This window comes from Argiope bruennichi, chromosome X1 (genome assembly GCF_947563725.1).
Source record: "Argiope bruennichi chromosome X1, qqArgBrue1.1, whole genome shotgun sequence".
NCBI classification, from domain to species: Eukaryota; Metazoa; Arthropoda; class Arachnida; order Araneae; family Araneidae; genus Argiope; species Argiope bruennichi.
In genome coordinates, this window is record NC_079162.1 from 116,211,612 (window position 1) to 116,239,372 (window position 27,761).

The 27,761-nt window shown below is 29.0% G+C and overlaps 1 protein-coding gene across 1 annotated transcript; it reads left to right on the forward strand.

Annotated features, from left to right (window-relative positions):
- Window positions 1-5,484: 5,484 nt before the first annotated feature.
- LOC129959062 (uncharacterized) lies at window positions 5,485-27,473 on the forward strand. The gene is made up of 3 exons (XM_056071856.1): window positions 5,485-5,601; window positions 15,849-16,040; window positions 26,980-27,473. The coding sequence occupies exons 1-3, from the start codon at window positions 5,581-5,583 to the stop codon at window positions 27,202-27,204; spliced, it is 438 nt and encodes a 145-aa protein (XP_055927831.1). The 5' UTR covers window positions 5,485-5,580; the 3' UTR covers window positions 27,205-27,473.
- The last annotated feature ends 288 nt before the right edge of the window (window positions 27,474-27,761 follow it).

Consider the following 27,761-nt stretch of genomic DNA (forward strand, 5'->3'; position numbering starts at 1 on the left):
AAAGTGCAGACCAACAGACGGTCAATTCCTTTTTTGGATTTGACTCAAAATTTGAAAAATGTCTAGACGACAGATGCTAATTCTGTATATCGAATTTTAACTATCTAGATGTCTTCGTTTTTTAATTATCCTGTTAAATTATATTCGAACAGCCGTACAGAAAGACTTCCTATGAGAGAATTTTGCTCAAAATTTGCTAGAAATCTTCAAATTTAGTTTAAAAACCGTATACCAATTTTCATCCGACTAGCTCAAAGCGTTTTTGAGTTATCTTTGACACAGACAGACAAGTAAATAGACAGATATTTTCCAAAAATGTGTTTTTCGAACTCAGGGAATCTAAATTTCGAATTTGAATTTTTTGACGATTACAATATTTTCTTTGTACTAAGTATACGAGAAAATAAAAAACAAATCATAGTGAAATATTTTAATTTATCCTAAAACTAAAAAAATGGTGAAAATCTGAGCAATAAGGGAAAGCAACATCCAGTGTATAGTAATTTTTTTCCCTTTCTGATTACCGATTTTAACTTAAAAAGTGAAATAAATGTAATAATATTTTGTTTTCATTGCGTCTCAGCTGAACAATCTATCTAAATTTCTCTCTACAACCTTAGCCGTTATGCAATTGGCATACTACTCCTGCCATATTGTTCACGTTGGATTTTGAGATCGGATGGAGAATTTTTTGTTAAATGATTTTGTTTTGAAGCCTTTAAAGCCATTTTAAGTAAAGATTTGTCGATTAATTTCATTTGGTCAAGATGAACTGTCAGTGTTCGTGAGCCAATTTCTAATGCTAAAGATTTAGTGGGAGATTAACGCAATTTTGGAGCACCGGGTAGTTTTTAAGGTAAAAATCTGATTTAGTTCCGATATATGGAGGTATTGCAGATTAACTTCCTGGAGGGCTCTGAGATGAAACTGTCCCTCATTTGAGTCTCACTTTGGATTAAAACCAGTTAAACCTCCAAAGTATTAACAGTAGAATTCATTACTAAAGCTTATTTACAGTAAAATAGTTTGAGTTAAGAGTAAAACCAAAATAGAATCTGTGACCTTGTTCTTCGGATTCAGATTCGTCCTATATAATACTTGACCTTGCCTGAATCTACTATGTTATTAACAGATTTAAGCGGAAGGTATTGGGGACGGACGACATTTGCCTCCTATACACTATTCCCCAATCTTTTACTCCTGACAAATGTGAAGACATTTGTCCCACAACAGGTTTAACAAGCTCTAGGCTGACGTGCAAGGTTGATCTTCCCGGAAATTTCATTTTGGATTCTCCGTTCCTCGAAAAGAATACTTTTGCTTGCAATAAATTTTATTTAAGCGGAATATGATCATTTGATTGAAATCATTAGTTTCATTAATTTAATTAAATTAATTATTGTTAAATTAATAATTAAATTATTAAAAAATATTTAATTATTAATTTATAATAATTATAAATATATTTAGTGTATATTTAGAAAAATATGTACTAAAATATATATTTAGTTCAGTTTCAGTTCAGTTTAATTATATTAACGTCCCGTTGTAAAGCAAATATATATTTAGTACGCAGCTATTTGTGTTTTAAATAGTTGATTCATTTTTCCTAATTATTTCAACTCAAATATATGCGAACTTTTTTTTAAAATACAAATTGAAATGATTATAGAATTAAAATGTTAGTATTCATCGTGCGAATAAAAACAATAATTTCAAAAAAAAAATCACATTTTTATGTCATCAGTTACTTTGATTATCTTTTACCTAAATGGATGGAACCATCATGGGCTGTACTTTCAAATAAAGTTGCATTTTCATATAAAAAATTCCATTCGGTGGATAGATTTTCGAATCATCTAATTTTAATGTAAATATATTTTTAATAATAAAATTTCTAAAACAATTATTTGTTTTCTTTAACCGATATTAAAATCTAATTTATTCCGTTATGATGTAAAATAAATAAATGTAAAATAATATTCATTGCTTAGATTGTTGGTCTACATGCGCTATAGAAATTATTGCTAGTTAAAATTCACTCCACTCACTGATTGTTCTTCATTTTTCAGAGATTTGCAGTATATCGTCATTGTTAAAGGAATATAATCTTGATGGTTGTAAGTCACTGATTTTGTTCTTTGTTCGCCTGCTGCTTTCTTTGATGTTTTCCTACCAGATAGATTGTTTCTGGAGGTCCATCGTTTCCCGTTTGGCTTTAGCTTGGGAGGGTTTCGGATCTCGCATATCATTATTATTATTTCAAAATGTCGTATGTCAGACTACCAAAAATATTTATTGTTTCAAAATTCGACAAATAGGAAAGCTCCTTTTACTTTCTAGTATACGAAGTATAGAAGAAATATTGTAATCATCAAAATATTCGAACTCGAGATTTTGGTGAATTTCCAAGCTTCAGACTATCCCCCCTCCCCGACTCCGAAAAACATATTTTCGGCATTATTATCTGTCTTTAAACACGATAACTCAAAAATATTTTAAGCTAGACAGATGAAATTTAATATATGGACTAACGACCAAATTGACAGATTTCTGTCAAATTTTAAAAGAAATTCATACACAGGAAATCTGTCTGTCTGTCTGTCTGTTCAAATACGAGTGAATTTGGAAACTTCAAAACGTGTAGAGCTAGGTAAATAAAATATGGTACATATCTAATAAGTAGATTTTTATCAAATATTGAAACAAATCTGCTAAACGATTGACCCTCTGTCAGTCTGCATTTTCGCATGTATATAGATGGAATGACACAAATCAATAAAATTCGGTATGTTATCTTAGAACAACAATTGTAGATTTGTATCAGTTAGAAGGCAAAAAGGTGTCGAAAACACATAGTTTAACAATAGATTCTGTAAAAATGCTATATTTACGCCAAATATCTATATTTCGTAACTGCTGTTCTGCAATGCCATGCAAGGAATTTAGTCTTATCCAAGGTCGACTCTATTTTAAGCAGACGAAAGAGGATAAGAACTTTATTGGAGAGTATATGGGAAAGTTTCGCTTGTTCTCAAGGCAAATATTTAATTCATTGTAATATGCATATGATTAGAACTATATTTTAATCTAAGAGTCTCTTGAGTTATTTTATACCTCCATTTTGTGAATGCTATCCTTGAGATGTTAAAATAGTTTAATTATTACATAGAGAAATTTTTTGATATATATTGATTATAGTTAGGGTAGAATTTCTAAATCCTCACACCTTATATAAGATATCGAAAATGCAAAACTGAGTTAATCCTAATAATGCCTATTTTACTTCATATCACAACTAATACAGAAGAAAAAAAAAAAACCACTGCAGTCTTTTTTCTTCTACCCCTCTTTGATCCTTTTGCTTGATCTTTGGTTTACGATTTTGGTGTTGTCTCATTAACCCTCAACATCGCCGTAAAATCGAAAAACTTGGATTTGCAGCATTGAATGACATATCAAACTAGTACAAAGCTTAGATGTTATGTTTAAGATTGGAAACGTTTTGTTTATACAATCAGGACTAGAGAACTGGTGAAATACAGATGTTAATCCTTATCAGCTCGTTTACGATCCTTTGGCTTACCCATTTCTATATCTTGATGGCCCTAAGGGTGGAAAAATGGAATGATACACAGTGTTCGCTAATCTAAGTTCTACAGAACGTTATAATATTACACCAGTGCTGGCTATCTTGTGAAAGCTTCAACACTCTTAACATTTGAGTGGCACTCAACAAACACGATAATTTTAGAAAGTTTTCCCAATTTAACGTAAAAATATGAAATAAAACAATTACTTTTGGTTATTAAATGCAGCATACAAACAGTTTTCATACAATGTTGTTTTAACATCCATATTTTTGATTAAAAAAAGTTAAATAAAACAAAAAATTAAGAATATTATAATTGAAATGTTTATTTTTAGAATAAGTACTTAAATAATTATTATTTTTATAAAATGTTAAATGTACAGATTATCTACGAATTACAATATTTATTCTTAGAAATCAGATGTATTAATAGGAGATAATTTTCTTCAAAAATTTTTATATAATTGTTTAGATGTAAACTACAATAAAGTCTTTCGATTTGGTAAGGTGGTTTTCACAAGATGTCTTAGCTCGAGCTTTATTCCAAGATAAAGAATGGATTTTTTTTAGGAGAGTAAAGATCCAATAATTAATATTCTGCCACAAACTTGAAAGAATAGGTACCATTATTGGAGAATATATTACAGACAGAAAATAATAGAAATAAAGAAACACTTTTATCAACGTATTATAAAGTAAGAAATTAAGAATATTATAAGAAATAAAATATTTATTCTTAGAAAAAATACTGGAAATGCATAGATTATCTACGAATTATAATATTTATTCTTAGAATAAATACTGAAAATTCATAGATTATCTACGAATTACAATATTTATTCTTAAAAATCAGATGTATTAATAGGAGATAATTTTCTTCAAAAATTTTTATATAATTGTTTAGATGTAAACTACAATAAAGTCTTTCGATTTGGTAAGGTGGTTTGCACAAGATGTCTTAGCTCGAGCTTTATTCCAAGATAAAGAATGGATTTTTTTTAGGAGAGTAAAGATCCAAATTCTGCCACAAACTTGAAAGAATAGGTACCATTATTGGAGAATATATTACAGACAGAAAATAATAGAAATAAAGAAACACTTTTATCAACGTATTATAAAGTAATAAATTAAAAATATTATAAGAAATAAAATATTTTTTTCTTAGAATAAATACTGGAAATGCGTAGATTATCTACGAATTACAATATTTATTCTTACAAATCAGGAATATTAATAGTAGATAATTTTCTTCAAAAAACTTTATATAATTGCTTAGATGAAAGTATTTTTTCTATTTGATAACTGATTTTCGATTTGATAACTTGGTTTGCAGAAGATGTTCTCCTCATGGAATGGCTGGGCTCGATTCAAAAATAATGCATAGATGTTTTATCAGAGTAAAAATCCATGTTCTGCCACCAGTTTGTAAGAAGAGGTACCATTTTTGAAGAATATATGAAAGATATATAAATATGAAAAATAAAATTTTTTAAAATGCTTTTATCGGTGCATTGTAAAAAAAATACAGTATTTTAATAAAAAAAAATTCTGGAGATCAAGATAAAAATCATAAAATCATGAGGAGCCGAATACAATAAGAGAAGAATATGAAGCCATCAACTAATATCATAAGAAATAAAAAAATTCTCATTATATGAAAATAAAATGTATCACTAATATGATAATAATTCCAAAATACAGCATCTATATCTTCCTGACATTTCTGCAATTTTTGTTTTGACTTCCAGACGTTTGATAAAATGTTTTCCTTCCAAATACATAGAATTTTCTAAATGTGATTTTAAAGTTGTTTCTTATATTCATTATTCAGAAACAAAATTCTGGAACAATCAGAAAGTGTTACTTTTTATAGATCCCGACACAACGTGATTTTCATACATGCGCAGTGCTGCCCATTATAGCTAGTTATCTGATTTTGCTCGATCCTATCTGCATAACTTATCGTTCTTTTCATTAGAAATCCAGCGATGGCGATACCTAAGCAAGTGGTAAGTGGACTTTTACAATTTTGGTTCCAAAAAATGTAATGAGCTCTTAATAGATTTTATTATATTTTAAAGAAATTGTGAATATTTATTTCCTTGAAACTGAATTGAAAGTTAAATAAATGGTAAGCAAGTTCGAAATCTGCTAAAGGAAAGAATAGCATATCTGGATATCAGCGTATACAAGTTGAGAATTTTTGACTTGACGATATTTTAACTCGGAGTAAATATGCTTGTCTGAAATCTCCATTCATATGCATTTCCCATCAAGTACTGATAAGAACGATATCCAAATATGTAGTTTTGTTTATTTCATAATAAAATCATAATGATGCGGTGCTAAGTTCAAACTCGTTGCAGACATGATCACATAGAAAAAGAATTTTAAAAAAAGCTTTTAATATAAATATTTTTCTTCCTGTTAAAATAAAGTGATATCAAGCATTGAATCCAAGCCGATAATGTAGTTTAGTTTGTTATGTAAACAGAATTTAACCGTTAGGATTCCAAATTCTCCAATTCCATTTCATCAGTCAGCTTCCTTTATCACAATGTCTTAGAAATTTTCTGTTGATAATTATAAAAGAAATATTCATTTGATAATATTTTATGCAATCGTACTTTCTTGTGAGAGTGGTAGAATCAATATACTTTGTTACATTTTATACGCCAGGATTATTTTTCTTTTCCCTTGCTGAAATTTAGCAAACTGCAAGTATATCGAGAGCAAAACAAAAGAGGCAGAGGAAAAAATAGATTAAAAAAAAACGAATAAAAAAATCCATCAAGTATTCTTGATGAAACCAGTTCTAGAAGTGGTAGAATTCCTTCTCTAAAAAAAGAAAAAAAAAAAGTAAAGAAAAGAAAGAAAAACCAGATTGGTGTACAAAGGCAGAGGGTATACTGTTTTTTAAAGCAAACATAAAATTGTTTTCCTCGCCTCGGTTTGACATTTTTTTTTTCGATCTCTGAATCAACGGAAGGAAAATTGACATTAAATTGATAAGAAAATGACTTCATGAAATTCAGTTATTGTTGTTCATTTTTTTCACCTTTGACTTAAAAGGTTAAATTAATTAAAGCTGGTAAATTGATCTTGATTTTTGAAATTCTATGAAAGGTTTAACCTCTAAAATAGAATGGATAATTTATATAATAACCATACCGATTATACAATAAAATAACCCTATATTGTATAATTGTTACAGATATTTCAAGCGAATTTGAGAAATTAAAATTTTTCGTTCATGACGCAGAAAACTAGTACTGGATTAAGATTTTATTAATCTTAACCATTTTAATACTTTTTAAATGTTTTAAAGTAAAAATCAAAACTTATAATTGCTGAATAAAATTTTAAAAAATATTATAGTTTAGAAATAGAACCTTTTATTACAAACATAGGTTTCTATACAACGTAATTTTAATCTGTACATAACATGAAACAGTCATTTTTCAATTTTTCATCAATATTATTTTTGGTTTATCTTCTTTGATGATAATTGTTTATCAAAGAAGAGTGGTGATTATTTAAGAGTGATGATTGTTTATCTGTCAGATTTGGGGGTTTGGTTTTCGGTTAGAATCGAGGTTCTATATAAAGAAAAATATCCATTTTTAAACCTTTTTTATTTAACTTGACGTACTTCATGTTTCTAAATATGAATTTTTGTAGTAATTTTCTCGCTTTATGATGTGCTAGCGCTTAGAAATTTTCTATTCTAGCGTGTTCTCAATAACAATATATTATTTTAATATTTTCAGAACTCAATTTAATTTATGATTTAATAATAATAGAATTTTGATTCCTAGCCAGAAGCGCCATATGGTAGTGATTTTGAAAGAAAAAATGACCCCCCCCCAAAAAAAAACGAAATAAAAGAGATAAAAAATTGTTGTATAGTACACTAATAAGTTTAATTCTTTAAAAAAAATTGCTTTTATTGCATAAAATTTCAATTTAAGGTTTCCGTAATCAGACATAATGGAGAAAATTTTAATGATCCCTGATATCGGATGTTTTATTGAAAACTTGTTTGTGACCAGCGTCCACATTATTTTCAAACTCTGCATTGCAAAACGTTTGGTTGAAAAGAGCTTATAGAAGAAGCGCCTGTAATATTTAATAATCAGTCATAAATATTTTGAAATCGTTAGAGTGAAATCGTAATCGTTGAAATCGTTGGTGTTAATCATTGAACAGAAAAAAAATTTTGTTTGAAAATTTGAAATTTATTGTTTGAAATCATTAACAAGCACCCTATGAACATTGGTTTTCAGAGAAATTTAACATCATAGTTGTATTTGAAAAATTCAACATTAAATGCCTTGTAAATTGAAAAAATTACTTAACTGCAGATTCGTGCGAATCCCCCCCCCCCCTTTATGGAAATATTCAAATTTCGAAGTCACTAAATATTTTTACTTTAAGAGGGAGTAATAATTTATTTACAAATAAAAACCAGTTGCATAGCATGAACTTTTTTCTTCACGTTTTAATTTGTATTTTTGCATGCGTAGACATGGTTTTTTTATAGAATGGAATATGGTTTATTGAAGCTGACATGACCACAATAATAATTTGAATTAGCCAAAATTAAAAAAAAAAAGAAAAAAGAAAAATAAAGACTGGTCTAAAGAAAAGGGCACAGAAAGATAAAGTGATAAATTTTAACTAAAAAATGGCAGTAAATAATTGTTTTTAATATTTAAATTTTAATAAATAATTCGTAATAAATATAAAGTAATTTTTAATTATAATTTAAAAATGTACTAGCTTAAAAAATATTTTCAGGAAATAATGTCAGTGATCTTCATTAAAGTTATACAGAATTTTAAACACATAAAAACATAAAAAATAATAAAAACTTGTATAGCCTAAAAGATAGATATAGCATTAAGGAAATAAATTGAAACCTGTGAATACAAGGACACCGATCAATAAGGCTTTTAAAAAAAGGCCTCTTAATCTGACAATGCAACATAAAAATTTAATGCTATTTTAAAATTTTCTTTTTGAAAAAGTTAAAAACAAAGTAAATTCTGTTTTATGTAAAGCACTGAAATCAAAAACTTAGATTGAATCGTTTTCTTATATAGTTCAGCCATTTATTTTAGCAGTTGTTTTTCATTTTTATGAATATATTTTCACAGCTTAATCACATGAGTCCGATTGCATGTAATATTTTCCTTGATAATTCCTAGCGACAGCTATATATATAATTCTAACTATTGGGATAATTGCTATGAATTCCTAATCTTAATCGGTATCGAACTGTATTTTATAATTCCAAAACTTTATACTTATATTTTGGAGAATATTCAAGATCATTATCTGAGCAATTTATATACGATGTATGTCTAGACATATTGTTTATTTGAGAATAATAAAAGGATGTCCGCTAGAAAGATCAAAATTAGTAAAGATATATTTGACGTAACCTTTGGTTAGCAGTTAAACGAAAGTTTTTAGATTTTATAGCTTTTTGTAATAAAGAACATAAACTGACTATAAAACCAGAGATTACTCTGTAAATTGCTTATATATTATAAATTATAAAAATAAGCAGCCTGTCTTAAAAGTTTCTTTTTTCACATTCACATAATTTTAAAAAAATCGAATGCCCTTTTATCAAAACGTAACAAATGTCACAAGCCTTCATGTCAGTGTCGTTTTTTCGCACAAGTCTTATAGGCACCTTAAAGTTTTAAGGTGTACGTACACACTTGAAGACTTTTTTTTTTTAATTTTAACTTTAAAAATCCAGTTTTTTCACAGTAGGTTATTAATATAGGTTTAAACTCATTTCAGTGAGAAAAAGCCATATTACACTAATTATTAATTAATTAAACAATATTTAAGGAGCTAATTAGCCTATTTTTTGAAACATGATATCTTAAATTCTAATTTGTACAGACGCACAATTCTAGTTGGAAATTATAGCTAATATTAGTCTTCATGTTTTCTGCCTCAATCAAGTTATAAAAATATATAGTTTTTTTTTTTTTTTTTTTTTTTTACAATTTTTTCATTAACGATGAATAGAAAAAAGCGAGATTTTTTCTGTGATTTTTACTTTTAAGCAGCTATTAAAAATTTATTTCTATAAATATATCTTTGATTGAGGCACCAAACATCCGCTATTTCCTACAGATTATTTTGATATATAAATAACTGTATTTGGTTAATTTCTTGTTGAGTTATAATTGTTTGAATGAAGCAACATAGTGGAAAAATATCATTCTTCATAAAATGAGTTTTAAAAACACCGTAACTGGAGTTTTCAATGAAAGCACCTCAAGAAAAATAATTATAACTCGAGAAATATTTGGAATATTGGCAACATCTTGGTATCGTTTGAAAGCTAAAGAATCAGAAAACATTATTAAGCAATAAAAAAATATTCGATATTTTGAACGATTTTCGATGTTTCAAGTGTGTACATACACCTTAAAAGCATTAACACATCTTAAAATCTGTTTGATGTATATCCAATTATGACATCGCCTTCTTATTTCACAGATAATTCACTCCTCACACAGAAAATACCTCCTCGTTCTTTCTTAAAAAATAAAAACAAACGAAGAAAAACAGCCAAAATAAATGTTAGTAGAAATGAGCCCTAATTAACATGTGTATCATTACTTTATGAATTATTCTGCCAGAAATATATATGTATTCTATACATAACGAAATCAGCAGAAACCATAATATTCTTCCCTTGAATCTAAACAAAAGTTCCTAGTTTTTTTATATAAAACAAAAATCAAAAGGAATCACTATCGTTTTATTCTTCTGTCTTTTGATTAGAGTGAAACAATAATAATGAAGAGTTGTAAAGATATCATAATTTTTATCATATAATATTTTAACGGAAGGGAAAAAATAGGTTAAAATTGGGAAATGTGGATATTAAACAAAAATTTATGTATGAACTTTGATTAATATGTATTATTATAGTATATCGATATTAAAAGATAATTATAAATGTAAAATTAATAAGCCAAATAAGTTTATTTTAAGTTAGGATAACTCTATTGATGTTAAAAACTTGATATTAGTCACAAAATAATTATGTATCGGTCAGCCTGTCATAATCCCTCATTTTTTTTTTTAATGTTTTACAAGCAAAGAAACATCATTGAAAAGCTTTTTTTATGCACTTTTGCTGTTTACAGCAGGAACATCTTGTTTTATATTATGTATAAAAAGCGAATACATCATCAAAACAACATGAAATTTGCGAAATATATAAAACGAGGCGCAAAATGGATTGTTCTTGTATCAGCAAATTACGATAAAAAAAAGTTATTCTGCAGAATGAAATAATTTCCCCATAACAATTTTCGACTCTTAGTATATCTGTTCGTATTCTTGTAGAACCAAAAGTTAAATGTAGTTTGCAAGAAATGTGCTTCTTTCTCTAATACAGCAAACACCATTTTGTCGTAATTTTTGAAAAAATCATTCTGCAGGTGTTTCCGAACACACAGTCAGTTCTTCCTCAATGTTTATTTGTAAGACAATCGATAACATAGATCGATTGGTTGAATGACCTCATGAAATGACCATTATCTTTGAAGAACTAGCGGCAGCGGTCTCCTTCAAATTGTCAAGCGTACTATCTAATAAAGGTGTCATCTCCCACTACCACCCCGCAAAAAAAAAAAAAAAAAAAAAAAAAAAGGAATATTGGGCAAGGAAGAGAACACCTTTTATGGCGGCATAGGCGTACAATAATTACGAAATATTAAACTTTGAGATGAATTTAATATACTGAATAAATCATGTGATCCTTCACAAATTTTTGGACGATTAATCACTGGCATGTGACTAATAAAAATTCTGTCTTAGATTCGTTCTTCCCAATCGACTAAAACCAAAATTTGACCCAGAACTACGACATTAGTCACAAAATCACACGCCAAATTTGACCCAGAACTACGACTGTAGTCACAAAATCACACACCAAATTTGACCCAGAACTACGACTGTAGTCACAAAATCACACGCCAAATTTGACCCAGAACTACGACTGTAGTCACAAAATCACACACCAAATTTGACCCAGAACTACGACTGTAGTCACAAAATCACACACCAAATTTGACCCAGAACTACGACTGTAGTCACAAAATCACACACCAAATTTGACCCAGAACTACGAAATTAGTCACAAAATCACACGCCAAATTTGACCCAGAACTACGACTGTAGTCACAAAATCACACACCAAATTTGACCCAGAACTACGACTGTAATCACAAAATCACACACCAAATTTGATATATTTAAGTCATTGCGTTTTTGAGTTGTTTCGTTTATATGCTTCTGAAAGCACAGACGGTCAACAACTTTTTGAATTTGCTCAAATTGTGATAGGTATCTACATTATAGATATTAAATCTGTGTACTGAATTTTATCCTCTAGCCCTCTTCGTTTTCTAGTTATTATGCTAATTTATATTCGAACAGCGGGACAGACAGACTTCCTCTGAAAGGATTTTGATATAAATTTGATAGAAATCTACACATTTGGTGTTAAGACCCTATACCAGATTTCATTCGTCTGACTCAAAGTGTTTTAAAGTTATCTTTGTTCACAGACAGGCAGACGGATAGATAGACATATTATCAAAAATATTTTTTTCAAACTCATGGAAGTCTGAAATGTAGATTCGTCAAAATCGTGCAGTTAGAATTTTTTTGGAGATTAGAATACCTTCTCTATAAAAAGAAAGTAAAAACGCATGCCTAGCCACCAAATGCTCATTACTCAGGTCTCTGTCTTGTATCTAATAGGCTCGAACAAGGAATCTCTATACCAGTTTCTGGAACTGTTTCACATCTATATCTCAATGTTATTACACAAATTTGCCAGAAATATACTGTAGCATTTTAATCCAAAGATTTTATAACAGCTCTTCGCAACGAGACAATATCAAAACTAAATGTTTGAGAAATCCGAATGTAAGTATAGAGTAGTACCTAACATTATAAGAGAAATTCTCTGTAGAGCTAGTTTAACCCAAGGATTTCAGGGAATCTCAGATTTCTATGCATCAGTTTCGTATTACCAAAATATGCACGAAGAAAATTGAATATGAAGTTCACACTCTTTGATAAATTAATACTTGTGAAACAATCTACTCATTTATTTTCATTTTTACAAGTACTTTCCAAATGAAGTTAGTGGAAAATTTTCCTATTATTTTACAAATTATTATTAATTTAAACCAATTATTATCAAATGTCTTTACTTTTTCTCGTATTTCATACACAAATAATCCTTGTCGTTTGATATTAAATTCACACCTTTATTACTGAATTGAGCAATAAGCCGAGGAAAACTTATCCGTGTAATTTCCCTTTTACTTCCTTTAAAATAAAGCTTCTATCATTATTGTTCAAAGAAGTAGGTCGGTCACATCTGGGTTGATTTCTTCATGTTTTGGACGTTCAAATTCGTTAAATTATTGATTGTTTAACTAAACGAGGTCAATTCATGAAAATGTTCATTCTCTGCTTTCTGATTCGGATTCCTTACTTTTCAACTCATCGATAACTCAATTTCGAACAAATCAATTTAGTAGAAAATGATTGACTAAGCAGTTTTCTAGACCTGCTAGGCTGAGGTTAGGCCTTAGACAAGTAGATCAAACAGAGTTATTCGCTTAGTTTCCAAATAAATACAACCATAAATTACAAATTCTAAGAGTTGTACAATATTAATATAATACCTCCGAAATATATAATAATATAGCTTTTATCAAGTAAAACTGGTCAGGTTCCTTTTTCAGCCAGTACGTTTACATAGTTATAAAAGTATTTATTAATATCGAAATCTACTGAAATAATATTGATAACGGGGTACAGGTACAATTGTTGTTTTTCTCATTTGACAATGTTTTATAATGACGATTTTATGTTCCAAAATAACCTTCGAGTAAGTTATAGTGTTAATATAACTAACCTGAGACAATGTGAATCCGTCTACTAGGCTTCTGAACTTTGATTTAATAATTCTTTCTGATGGAAATTTAATAATTCCAATTGCTGATGTTTTCAGTACTTCCCCTGTGAATTCAGCTATCTTTAAATGACACCGATTATAAAATTAACATACACACACACACACACACACACACACACACACACACACACACACACACACACACACACACACACACACACACACACACACACACACACACACAAACTAGCGAATCTCCACATTTAGACCTTCATGAGTTCGAAAAACACTTTTTTGGAAAATGTCTGTCTGTCTGTGACCGAGAACTCAAAACGTTTTGTACTGGACGGATGAAATTGGGTTTATGGTGTTTATACCAAATTTTTAGTTTTCTTCAAATTTTGAGCAAAATCTATTCAGAGGAAGTCTGCCTGTCCGGCTGCTCGAATATAAATTAATACGACAGCTACAAAACGGAAAGAGCTAGATGTATAAAATTCGGTACACAGATTAAATATCTGTAATGTAGACATCTTTCAAATTTTCAACCATATCCAACAAGATATTGAACGTTTGTCAGTCTGTTCTTTCAGAAGCGTATAAAAGTGACCACTCAACAACGCAATGACTTAAATATGTCGAATGTGGTAAGTGACTTTGTGACTACAATTGTAGTTCTGTGTCAAATTTTGGTTTCAATCGGTTGGGAAAAAACGCATCTGAAACAGGGCCCGACTTAGCCTAATTAAGGTCCGAGGCAAAACTTCTTTCGGGCCTCCCTCTGTCTTTTTTGTCTTTGAAAAGCAATGTTAAAAAAAGTTCATTAAGGAAGGAAACGTAAAATAAACTTTCTAATCGATTTTGGGGCCCTCCTCTGATGTGGGTGCCCGGGGCAACTGCCCGTATTCCCCGGCCTTAGTCAGGCTATGATCTGGAACATAAATTCACCTTGATTAGAAAGTATGCGATAAAGTTTTTGGGGACCACTCCCACTGGTTTGCTCTCGGGAAGTCGGCGAATCCGTAAAAAAGATGACCTCGCCCTATTACGGAGCAGTGCGATATATCTGAATCCTCCGGCAGCAGCAAATAACAATAGGAGCTCGTATGTCTTCTGTTATCTGCACAAAATTGTCTTCCTATCCCTTTAACGGCCGTCTCATACTCAGACCTCCCCCCTAAGTAACTAAGTAATATCTCGTAATTGGCGAAAGGTTTTTATTAGTCAACACCATCATTGTTAATTATCAACACCATCATTGTTAATTGACAACACCATCGTTGTTAATTATCAACACCATCATTGTTAATTATCAACACCATCATTGTTAATTAAGATGAACCTGCATATTAAATCGAGAGGCTTTTCATCCTCATGCCATAAAAAGTGAAAAAACTTTCAAACCTTTAAACACAAGGAAGTAAATGAAAAACCAATTACAAAATTCTATCTTTAAAAACATGAAACAAGTCAAGTTAAATAAATGTATTTAATAATGATAAATGAGTTCTCTCCCTTAATTTTCTCATATACTTCCACAATATGGCGCATTTTTTCTAAGCTCCATCGTAAAGTGAAAAGACTTCAGTAAACATTATGCAGTTTTGTAGTTTTGCTTCCAGTACACCAATTTCGTACACAATCTGATATAGATCTAAATTTTGATGCAAAGAAAGCATGATAAATTTCATTCTTCTAGATTAGCAAGCTATATTTTTGAATTATCTAGCTCACCTATTGAAGGACAAGCATTCTTCTGTGACGATTCATAGATCTCGGACGAAGTTGGTGTTATTATTACCCGATACTATCTGTCGACTTTTGATTTATATTCACATGGGTACGGACAGACAAATACAATATCATTTTTTTTTTCGGACTTAGGATGATTTCAAAGGCGGAGAATCGTTAAATCTGGAGTCCAAATTTCCAATGATTACTATATTTAGCCTTTATATATTTAAAATGCCTTATTATGTAAATATAAATAAACGGTCTTGAAATAAAACCTTTTTTTAAAATCTGCGTAATATCTGTTTTTGAATTTATTACCATTTACTTATAATTAAATCTCATATTCCGTTTCTTTAACTATTTCATAATTTTGTAGTCGTAATAAAATTTTAGAGCAAAAATGAAAATCTCGAAAATTTTTACCTATGCAAAACGGGGAAACTTTTAGAAGTTCCGGTCTGTTTCATAAATCAGAGTTAAAAGTATTACATTATATTTAAATGATATATATTCTTTATAAATAACAAATTTTTTTCTCTTTAGGGAGTGATTATTGATTCAATGAGATTCCAGGTATTTGAATTAAGCCTTATTTTCATATCCCTGGTTCTCTTCTCAACATGGTTATTAATATCCGGATGGACAGAAGAAGGAATTTTTCCATTCGTCTGGCATGAGTGTAGTTGTGAAATCAGAGTTTTTGTCATCGCTTTAGTTCTTGTATTCATAGGAACGGTAAGGACTTTATTATTTTTAAAAAAAGAGAGAAATGTTATATTTATCATTATGATTATTTGCTGTAAAATATTTTACTTAGATTAGATGCATTAATTAGTATAACTAAGCAAAATGTATTGCTCTTTTAAAAAGACTTATTTAGGGCAGGTTTGTGCTTGAATTAGATTCAAAGAGAAGCCTCACGACTGAAATCAATTATTAAATAAAAATGATGTTTCAAAAGATTGCTTACAACGTTTAAGGGTAGTTCAGATATAAAGAAACAAATTAATTTTACAATGGAACATCAGGCCGCTAGAACAATGCCCACCCGCTGTACTGAAATCTCAGGAGTATAAGTAAATGAAAGGATATACCAGAAAATGCAACACAGGTTTAATAGAATATGAATTCACACTAGCGCAACACAGTTGTTTGGATAATAGCATTACAAGTCGTAACCAAAATTATCGAGACGTTGGCAAGTAGGACGCAATATCAGTAATAATCCTATGAAGTATATAAAAAAATGAATGCCCAAAGGCCTTGCCATCTATAACTATACGCGCTTCGCATGTTATACATGCAATTAGATTGTTGTGCTATCATAAATTTGTTTCCCATTATTGTAGATCAGCGGTTCTTAACCTATGGGTCGCGACCCAAAATTGGGTCGCGAAGCATATTTCTTGGGTCGCGCTGAGTCGAACCAAAAAAGTTAGTAATACACCAAATTTCTCCGAGTTGAAGTGGATTACTCAAGTTGTTTATTTGTCAGATATTTTATATGAAATAAATAATCTAAATACGTCTATGCAAGGACGTAATCATACTATTATTGAATTAACTGAAAAAATGACATGTTTTAAAAATAAACTCAAATTATGGAGAAATAAGGTTGAAGTAAAGAAACTTGCTTCATTCCCGACTCTTAATTTACTTGTTGAAGACAATAATATTGATTTTGAAATACAGAAAATTATTATTAATCATTTAGAAAAACTAATAGCAGACTTGGATCGATATTTCCCTGCAGACGATGTTTTCAAATATAATTGGGTTCGAATGCCATTTAATTTTGATGTAAGTGATTTGCATGAGGAATTTGTTAATATTAATCAATTTCAAGAACAATTAATAGAAATACAAAGTGACCAAGCACTTCAATACAATTTCTACAAAAACACTGAATCTTTATGTGCTTTCTGGTTAAAATTAAAAACCGAAAAGCCAATAATTGTTAAAGAAGCCCTAAAAGTATTATTGCCCTTTGCAACAACATATATGTGTGAGGCTGGTTTTTCGGCTCTGTGTGTCATCAAAAACAATTACCGGAACAAGTTAAATCCTGAAATAGATATAAGGTGCTCCTTGACAAGCATTCAACCGAGGTTTGAAGATCTTTCAAAATGTATTCAAGCACAAGGTTCTCATTAAAACTGTATGACTTGCATTTAAAATTTAAAAGACTTAACATATGTATTGATATTTCTTTTTTTTTTTAGGAATAAGTTAAAATGTCAATTATTTTCAAAAAGTTATCAATATATTTTAATTTGGTCAATAAAAATTATTAAAAACACTTGATTATTAATTAAATTTTCCTTGGACCGAAAAGTACTTTTGTTTATCTTTATTATTAAAAAAATAAATAAAAAATTTGTAAGTTAAAAAAAATTATCATCGTAGGATTGAAGATTTTTTAAAAATACGATCTAAAATGAAGCAATGAAAAAATTTTGACTTTTTCTCAAATATTTCTCAAATTTGGGTCGCGGCTTAAAAAGGTTAAGAACCACTGTTGTAGATTTTTGGCATATTGGTATACCTGTATTGTATGAATTTATCTTGTGTATTCTTTTCTTATTCAATTCATAGACAAAGTTGCTCTTATAGGGATGGCTCTTTGCGCTTACATCATTATGTTCTATTGCAAAAATGACTTGTTTCTGTCTGCCTGACTTACCATTATACTTGGTAAACAACTTACTGGGGCATCCTATATATATATATATATATATATATATATATATATATATATATATATATATATATATATATATATATATATATATATATATATATATATATATATATATATATATAAGAAGATCATTGTTTCTTTGAATCTTTCAAATTTTACATGTCTGTATCTGAAAGATTTTTCACACCAGTTTTTCAATATGTATCTCAAAAAAAAAAAAAAAAAAAAAATTAACGAAATATGCAAGCTGAAGGCATTTAATTATCCATAACTTACAAAAAAATGCGATTCTATATAATGAAAGACTTTCAAATAAAAAGTTGTTGAAACGTATTCTAATATATTTATCCTACAAAGTTGTTATATAGTAAGTTTGTGCTCCTTAATTTAATTAAAACACGGCTGTTCGAAATGGATGAAATCTTAAGACATAAAAAGTTTAAATAAATCTCCTCATACAATTGCTGTAAAATTTCTAACAAAAGTAATATTTACATCATATGATTTATTCTCAAAATCTCCAGAAATTTTATAAATTTTATAGCATAACGAATCCATGATTTTTTTTTATGCCATAAGAAATTAGTATAACGAATCATGATGTCTATCTTGGCTTAAAATATAAGCCTTTCGTAAGTTTTACTTGCTACTGTACTGATTTTGGCTTCACTTTTATCTTAACTTAGCTCTTCCTTTTCCAAATTTTTCCTCCGAGTTAAAAAAGTGTGCTATTTTAAAAGAATTGGCAATTAATCAAGTTATGCGCAAGTCATCATGAATCTTCAACACTAATTACTCCAGTGTTGATCATTGTCTTTGCATTCAAATATTTTCTTCTTATTTTTCTTTATTTATATGTCATGAGATATAAGGTTTTCTTTTTTATAAAGCTTATGCTCATCTATAACTAAAAAGAGCCACATGAGCTCTTGTTCTTTTTGAAGAGAGAGATGGAGATATGGAGTAAAAGTGTTCTTTCTTCTTTTCATTTAAAGTACTTCTTTAAAAAATTTCTATCTAAAGTCCTAATAGCGGAAATGAATTCCCTTTGTCAGGAAATATACGAGAAAGAAAATCTCATATCCCACCTCTCCTCGACAATTTTCTTTTTCAATTTCATAAGGGTCAAGCTATGATACTAAAACAGGATGGAAGGGAATGCAACTGTTGTTAGATTACGAACAAGGTGGCTCATGCTTAGGTAAAAAAGTAGTCGAAATCAAGAGTATGAAAATCAATTTACAGTTCCTCACTTTTAAGCAATTGAAGCTACTAGCGAAAAACTGTCAGTACAAAAGCTGTTCTCAATGATAAAACAATATATCACATTATTTAAGTTATTTTTCCATCCTAAATAGTAAGGAAGCCTCCCCCTCTCCGCCATTTGTATCATCTTTTTGCTAGATTGTCTATCTACGAACTCTATATGGATTTTCATCCTCTCTACAATGTATCACTCGTAGTTCAAATCCAATCAAAATTAATCTAGTTACCGTGATTGCAAGATAAGATGAGTGAGACTCCTAAGTTTTTGGTTCTAGGAACATGATCAGAAAAAGTGTACAGAAATTTTTCTGAAAACGTGGCATGAAAACCATTGTATGGATAAAATTCCAATAATAATTTAAAATCGCGGATTAGTATCTGAAGTAAAATAATTCAGTATTAATTCATCGAAAATAGCAACTACTAATCTCAGGTTGAAATATTTTTTTTTGTTATGACCACATTTTATGATTTTTAATATACCATTTAATTTGAAAAATAAAATCTAATATGTATGTTTTCCGATTTCAGGCATTTGTGGGCTTTTTTTGGGGGGGAGGGTAATTTTTTTATGCCTGATTTCAACAATTATGTGGCAATTGCAAGAGAACAATTTAAAAAATCTTCATATAGAAATTTTTTTTCTATCCCTTCCTAAAATCCCAGTGCCCTTAAAACAAAAATTGATAATTTTTCTAGGAATAGACTAGAAAGAAAAAAAAAATCGTGGGGCAATCTAAGTTATTATTAAAATGAATAAAATGTCATTTAAAAAATTCTTTAATATTAATGAGAAGAATGAAATTGTGACTGCATTTTGCTTTAAATATAGCTTTAGCATTTCTAATAGCTATAAAATTTCTATAATATTACTGTAAAATCTACGATCAGTTGTTTAGAACCTCTAAGCGAACCGTAATTTGCTGATCATTGCCTGAAGGGGGTTCACTTTCTTAAGATTTCAGAGTCACCCGAGTGACCTTGTTTATCCCGCAGGGAAAGTGTTCGTATACAACCAAGGTCACCGATATGACCTTGATAGAAAACAAGTAAAGAACCCTTCGAGGGTTTTCCCACAAGCCCATTTATTTTCATTAGCTGTTTTGTTACGACTCGTAAACACATTTTTATCATTCCTAGGATGTGCTCTCCATCTTCAATAAATAAAGAATCTCTAAATTTTCAACTGTTTATTTTCATTGCTGATTTTTATTTTCTGTTTTTAAAAACTGTTTTTTTTTAAATTTATCTTAATTATACTGAGTTAACCCGAATTGCCTTATTATTTCTTCCTACACTTTTCAAAAAACTTGATGAAGAATAATGTAAACCGAGAGAAGTGTAAATCGTGGTAAACCCTTTTCATGAGTAAAAATAATTCTTCTACTTCGGAATAGTACATGTTTTGGGATTATACCTCTTCCTTTGATGCAGAGCTATAATTTTAATGTAAAAATATAATTGAAATAATTAAATTTTATAATAAATTTAAATTGGCAACCTCATCCCTCAAGTCGAAAATCGCATTAACGTTATACAACACTTTTGGCACCCATATTTTGCCTAATAGGTAAAGTCATGACATAGTTGAGTGATCTCAATCCGATAAAGGATTTAAAGGTTTATAGGTCCATGATTCTGCTTTATTAAAAAATCAGTACACTAATATTTGTCTTAGAAATGATTGCGGCTTCAGGGCCGGAAGGCTTCAAGTTCGGAACCCGATTCCACTAAAGATCCGTCATGTGTACGAATTTGGTGCATGTTAAATCGGATGTCATGGGCCAGACGTCCTCTCGTTGGTGTGATGGGAAGTTTATGAAAGGGGAAGGTTTCCTCCTTATCATCTGACAAGGGGTTCCAAATTATGAGATCCATCCCCCCCCCCTTAAAAAAACCTAATGTTTTCATCTAAAAGGAAAGTTAATCTTACTAATCAAACACATTAACAATGATGCTCGCTACTGTAAACTGGTATCTGGAGGTTCTGATGGTTTTCGCTCAAGGTGAAAATAAAATGTAGATAAGTTTCTCCAAAAGCCTTCCAGGAAGTCAATCTATCCTCATATACAGTATCTAAATTAGATTCGCTCAAGGTGAAAATAAAATGTAGATAAGTTTCTCCAAAAGCCTTCCAGGAAGTCAATCTATCCTCATATACAGTATCTAAATCAGATTCGCTCAAGGTGAAAATAAAATGTAGATAAGTTTCTCCAAAAGCCTTCCAGGAAGTCAATCTATCCTCATATACAGTATCTAAATTAGATTTCTACATAAGATCATATCTATTTGCCCCCTGTCTCTTCGATCAACAGAAAATGCCACGATTTCCCTTTACTATGCCTGGCCATGGACTCTTGAACAAGAATCGATGTGCTAAACTAAGTGAGATTAATCCGTTGAACTCCAAAATGTAATGAGATGCATTATTATACCTAAATGAGTATAATGACTCCTTTTAGTGGTTAGAAATTTCAAAAATAGTAATTATAATTCCTAAAATTGAATGTGAAAATCTTTGCAATAATACGGCTTTTATAATGAACATTATCTAACAAGAATGGGAAAACGACGCATTCTGCACAATGTCAGTAAGAGTAGCCATAGGAATGCAAAGGGTTAAAACTACCACCATATTTGGTTAGAAGTTAACACAAATCTGTAATGTTTCTAATGATTTCGTTGTCATGAATTAATAAGTTTAAATGAATTATATAATTCATTTACTAATAATTATATAATGATTTTCAGTATTGCCAAAAATACCTTTTGTGCCATAAAACACAATCAAACCAAATTCGTTAGAAATGAAATATATGTTACAAATGTACCGTTATATTGCAGCAATCATTAAAAATAATACGATGTTTGAAGTTTTAAAGTGCATTCCAAATAATGGCAATTTATCAAACAGTTTCTATCCATGTAAAAAAGAAGAAAAAAAACCCTGAGCAGATAGATTTTTAAGCTAAATTTTTAAGAATTTTTTTAAAAAATAATTTTTTAAATGTTTATTACATTTTAAATGTAAATTAATACAATAAATGTTTTAATACAATTAAATGTTTATTACGCTTTAAAATGTGAATTACACTTTAGTTATTCGTTAATTATACGAGCATAAACACATTTGAAACTACAAAAACATCCGATTTATTGCGTGCCTGGAACTAACTTACTTACTGAAACTAACAAAATACAAAAGACAATTTTCAAAATATCATGGAAAGAGGAGAAATCAACAGCGGCCGTTAGAGCGGAAATTTTATACTTTAAAAAAAACCGATAGCCATTATATAAGTTTTAGAACTATTTTTGCAAAATCGATCGATATCTGGACACTAAATCAATATAATGTCATTTCACGCAGAAAACGTAGCCCTAGCAACGTTACCCCTAGCAACAGGTTTGTCGAGGTTTCATCAACAACACGTGTATCAGAAACCGAAAAGCAGAATGTAATTTCTTGTAACGTATTATTCAGACTGCAAGAGTAAGAAACTTAAAAAGACTTTGAGCTTCATCTTTCTTTTTAATAATATCATAAAAAAATATTATCAAAACTTCTCAAAAGCATTTTTAATAGAGTATTAAAAAAAAGATACATTTTATCAAAAATCGTTAATGAAAACAAAAAAAAATATGGAAACTTTTTCTATAAAATATTCTAATTAAATTGAAATGTTAATCTTATTTATATTTTATACTTAACTACATATTTTCTTTAAGTTGTAGAAATTTTTCTTTACTATATACTTTGCATCTTTCTTTTTAATAATATCATAAAAAAATATTATCAAAACTTCTCAAAAGCATTTTTAATAGAGTATTAAAAAGAAAGATATATTTTATCAAAAATCGTTAATGAAAACAAAAAAATGTGGAAACTTTTTCGATAAAATACTCTAATTAAATTGAAATTTTAATCTTATTTATATTTTATACTTTACTACATATTTTCTTTAAGTTGTAGAAATTTTTCTTTACTTTGCATCTTTCTTTTTAATAATATCATAAAATAATATTATCAAAACTTCTCAAAAGCATTTTTAAAAGAGTATTAAAAAGAAAGATATATTTTATCAAAAATCGTTAATGAAAACAAAAAAATATGGAAACTTTTTCGATAAAATACTCTAATTAAATTGAAATTTTAATCTTATTTATATTTTATACTTTACTACATATTTTCTTTAAGTTGTAGAAATTTTTCTTTACTATATACTTTGCTTTAATTTCCTTATAGCATTGTTTTCAGCGCCTCCTTTAATTTCGATTTTTGAAAATAATTTTTAGTAAACTAATAAAAACTTGCTTTAAACAAAACTTTATTATTATCTACTTTTTAATTTCTAATGTATTTTGTAATGTATTATGAATATTTTGGAATCTTTAGAATCAAATTCACTCCCTAATGCCAATTCTCACAGGGAATCAAAGCTGAAATAATGGAGCATTTTTAATTTAATTTAAAGTTCGGAAAATATTAAAATATTTCATCACCGTCGGAAGCACACAACTATATGTATTTTAAAAACTCTAGAATATCAAATGGAGCGAAAAAAAATTACAAAATTATATGCTTTCAAATATGAAATTTATAAATAGGAAAGGAATTCAAGAAGAAAAAAATGCTCGTAATATCAGGCAAATAGAGAATGTCTGCCATCACAAAATATTGATCTTGAATAAATTGGAAAATTTGATTTAAAAAGCTGCTAGTCATTTAATACAAGAAAATAATTAATGGAAGTTATTGAAGTTTTTGAAATTGATGGAATTAGAATCAGTGGCCTAATTAGAATCAGTGGCCTCGGAACTTTTATTTGGTTGGTACAAAAATAATTACAATGAAATGAAAGCAATTTTTTATTATAATAATTAGATTTATTGTTGTAAAATGTACTTTTGAAAATTAATTACAATTAGAGAAAAAAAATTGCAAGACAACTCATTTAGTATCGTTGAAAAAAATAATTTATTTAATTTCAATCCTTCGTACTCGAATGTCTTCTTTCAGACACCATTCAAGACAGTACATTATTTTGACATTTCATTTATTTAATTTTTAATTGTTAAAATATCTACAGAGTGGTAAGAATATGTAGATTAATTTTTCGAGGGAACTCAACTTAAAACAATTATATATATTTTTTTCGGAGCAATAAACAAGTATTAGGGGAATCATTATCTATTGAATTACTTTTCCGAAAGCAGAGAATTAAGATGGTGAAATATCGTTTTTATGTTATTTTCGCAAGTTATCGAGAAATAATATCAAAATTCAACAATTTTTAACTTTAATTCTAATTAAAATCTCAAAAAATCTCCTTTAAATGCATGTTCTCATCCTTTAAAGTGTACTTATGACAATTTTCATTGGTCTAGATTCAATAATCTGTCCAGTAGAGCGTTGTATTCCTTGGTAAAAATTTTTGCATTATGCAATTTAGAAGAGAATAAGTGACGGCTCTCCAACATTATGTTAACCCTTTAAAGGGCCATTTTTTTCTAGTCATATTATGTTAAAATATTTTTAGACTTGAAATTAGAATAAGAAAAGGGATTCATTTAGCTTATTAGATAAATTTAATTTGATTCATTAATTCATTTGGTTAATTAATAATTAAGTAACAAATCAAGACACGTCATTTTGTCTGAGATAAAGAACTGAAGCATCTAAGTTTCTGACTTACTAAAAAAATTTGTCAGAATTTATACCACCCTACATAATTTCATACAAAGATCGAAAAATTTGATGGGAAGCATACTTCCCACGGCCATAGAAAGGGTTAAAAAGAAAAAAAAAGAATTCCTGCTGACAGGCAGAAGGGCAAACACTGAATCCTCTATTCTAGAAATATAAGCAAAAAAAAAAGGGGGGGGGGAAGAAAAGCAAAAATAAAAAGAATCTAATTGATGAGAGCTTTCCTACAGAGCACAACATGCTTAAGTTAAGTATGTAATCACATACGAGATGAATTTTTTGAAAAAAAGTCCGAAAATAGCTGAATTTTTAAATATTTGCATAAACAAGTTTGAAAGAATGTCTATGAAACCAAAATATACCAGTTAAGTGGCAAAGGTATTTTTTTTTATATATAATTATTTGGATTTTTTTTTTTTTTTTTTTTTTTTTTTTTTTGGCTAAAAAAGGTATACAGCAAAAATCTAGTTTAGAGGTTTATCAAATAATTTGCTTAAAACTTTGCAGATAACTTTAAAAATATATTATCTAGTTCCTGCACTAAAAAGTAAGTTGTATTTCTATCCATTCTTTATATACTAGAGTTGAGTTAGACTGATAAATAACCCTAAATTTTCATTTTTTTTTTCACATTGTGAAACTCTAAAATATCTATGAAATATTTCTAAATAGATCACTTTTTCTCTAGTTCAGGAAATATAGAATATATTGAGCAATTATTATACCAAACATGAACAAAAAAATATGCATTAGATTTTTATTTATGTGGATTTTTTGTAAGATCCACCTCCCTCAAATTTTTCATTTTTCATCTAATTTTTATTTCTGAAACAAGATTGGAAGATTATAAGATTTCAGCTTCCATAAATAAATTCTTTTATAAAAGACTGAATCTTACACTGGTAAGGCTGATAGGCTGAGGTTCGGTAGAATTTAGCAAGTAAAAACAAATGCTAATTAGAAAACCGAATTTATCCACACTGTTGAAAATTCTATTTTTCCCCCTTGTATATTTTCCACCTGTGTTAAGATGCATCATAAAACATTAACACAATGCCATGTTTTGAAATCTGTATAGCATCAAAAGTTTAACAAATATTGAGAACAGCTTTGAAACCCGAAGATCCTCAAGTATGCATTAAACTTAATTAAATTTTGATTAATTAACTTTCAGATCTTAATACAATTCTACCGTAAATCACTACTAAGATGTTTGCAATTATTTGAAAAAGGAAACAAAACAGTTGATGCCTTGCAAGAGTTCTGATACTGCAACTCAATTACTTTCCGATAATTCTGAATTTGCTTCGTTTTTAAATTTTTCAATGAAGAGAAATATGGTCCTTTATTCGTTTTATTTGACCCCTGAAAATTTTTTTGAATGGTAGCAGTAACAAGTAGTGATAAAGGAGAAAGCAAAAAAAAAAAAAAAAAAAAAAAAAAACTATATATTAGCGTAATTTACATTACCATGCTTCGGAACCATTAATGACTGCTGGGGACAAAAAAAAAAAAAAAAAAAAATCATAGTATCCCTTATAGTCCTTTCGTGACAAGGAAAAGAGCGTAACCATTTTGCAGGCATGTGGATTAGTTTAGTTTAGTTATATTAACGTCCCGTTTAAAGCAACACTAGGACGGGCCTCGTAATTTTGAACCGCGGTCAGATGGCGAGGACGACACCTGAGCTGGCAAACAATAATTAATATTAATTAATTAATAATTTACAGAGCAAACACTAATTAATATTAATTAATTAATAATTTACAGAACAAACACTAATTAATATTAATTAATTAATTATTAATATATAAATTTTAAAAAAATCATAAAATAAATAAATATTTGTGTGACACAAACGTGGTGTCGCCGGGCGGCACAGTGATTAAAAATATCTTATGAAATTGCTCATTCTCCTTTCTCAATATTTCGTCTTCGCGCTTCATTAAATCTCAAAACTTTCAACATTATTTTGATTTTTAATTTTTTTTAACCATTAGGCAATATTTGAACGCTATCAGAATAGCACTGTGAGAGAAGACAATGCAGAACAATCGGCAGATCTTCCTGGAATTCATGGGGAAAAACAACAGCAAAGCAAAAAATGGCGCTCCTTCCTATGCATCGGCTCTTCACCCGACTGCCTAGATGAACCAGAGACAGAAGCTGTGAGTGTGGATGACTTCAAAACAGAAAAAAACAATTCACACGAGAAAAGGAATTGAGAAAATCATTGTTCAGTCTGAACTATCCCACGGTTTCGATGATTTCCAAGGTGGCTAAGAATTTTGAAATCTTAGAGATTGTTTTGATCTTGTGTAAAAATATTTTAAGCCGAATCTGTATTTAAAAATATACAAGTATGAGTAACTTATTGGATTAATGTAATTCAATTTTTACCTTTTAAAAATCATCCAGCACAAATAATTTTAACTGCTTTATTTAATGTGAAAGAAAGTTATTTGTATTAAAGTTGTTTGTTCAAATCATTTTATGTGAGTGAATTTTACATATCAATCAATCAATCTGTATTTCTTGTGTAAATTGATGTTTACAACTAATAAAATTGAAGATTAGTTCCAAGCTTTAATTTACATAATATTTCCAGTACAATTCTTAATATTGTTCTATCTGCTGGAGGAGTACTTCCATGCAAAAGGTTAGCATATTTTTTATGTTCTGTAATTTTTCAACATCGGAAAACTTATGAGATTTAAACCAGCCTTCATAAGGATAGATATTGCTTATAATTAAAAGAGGAATCTGAAGTTGTAATGTCGAA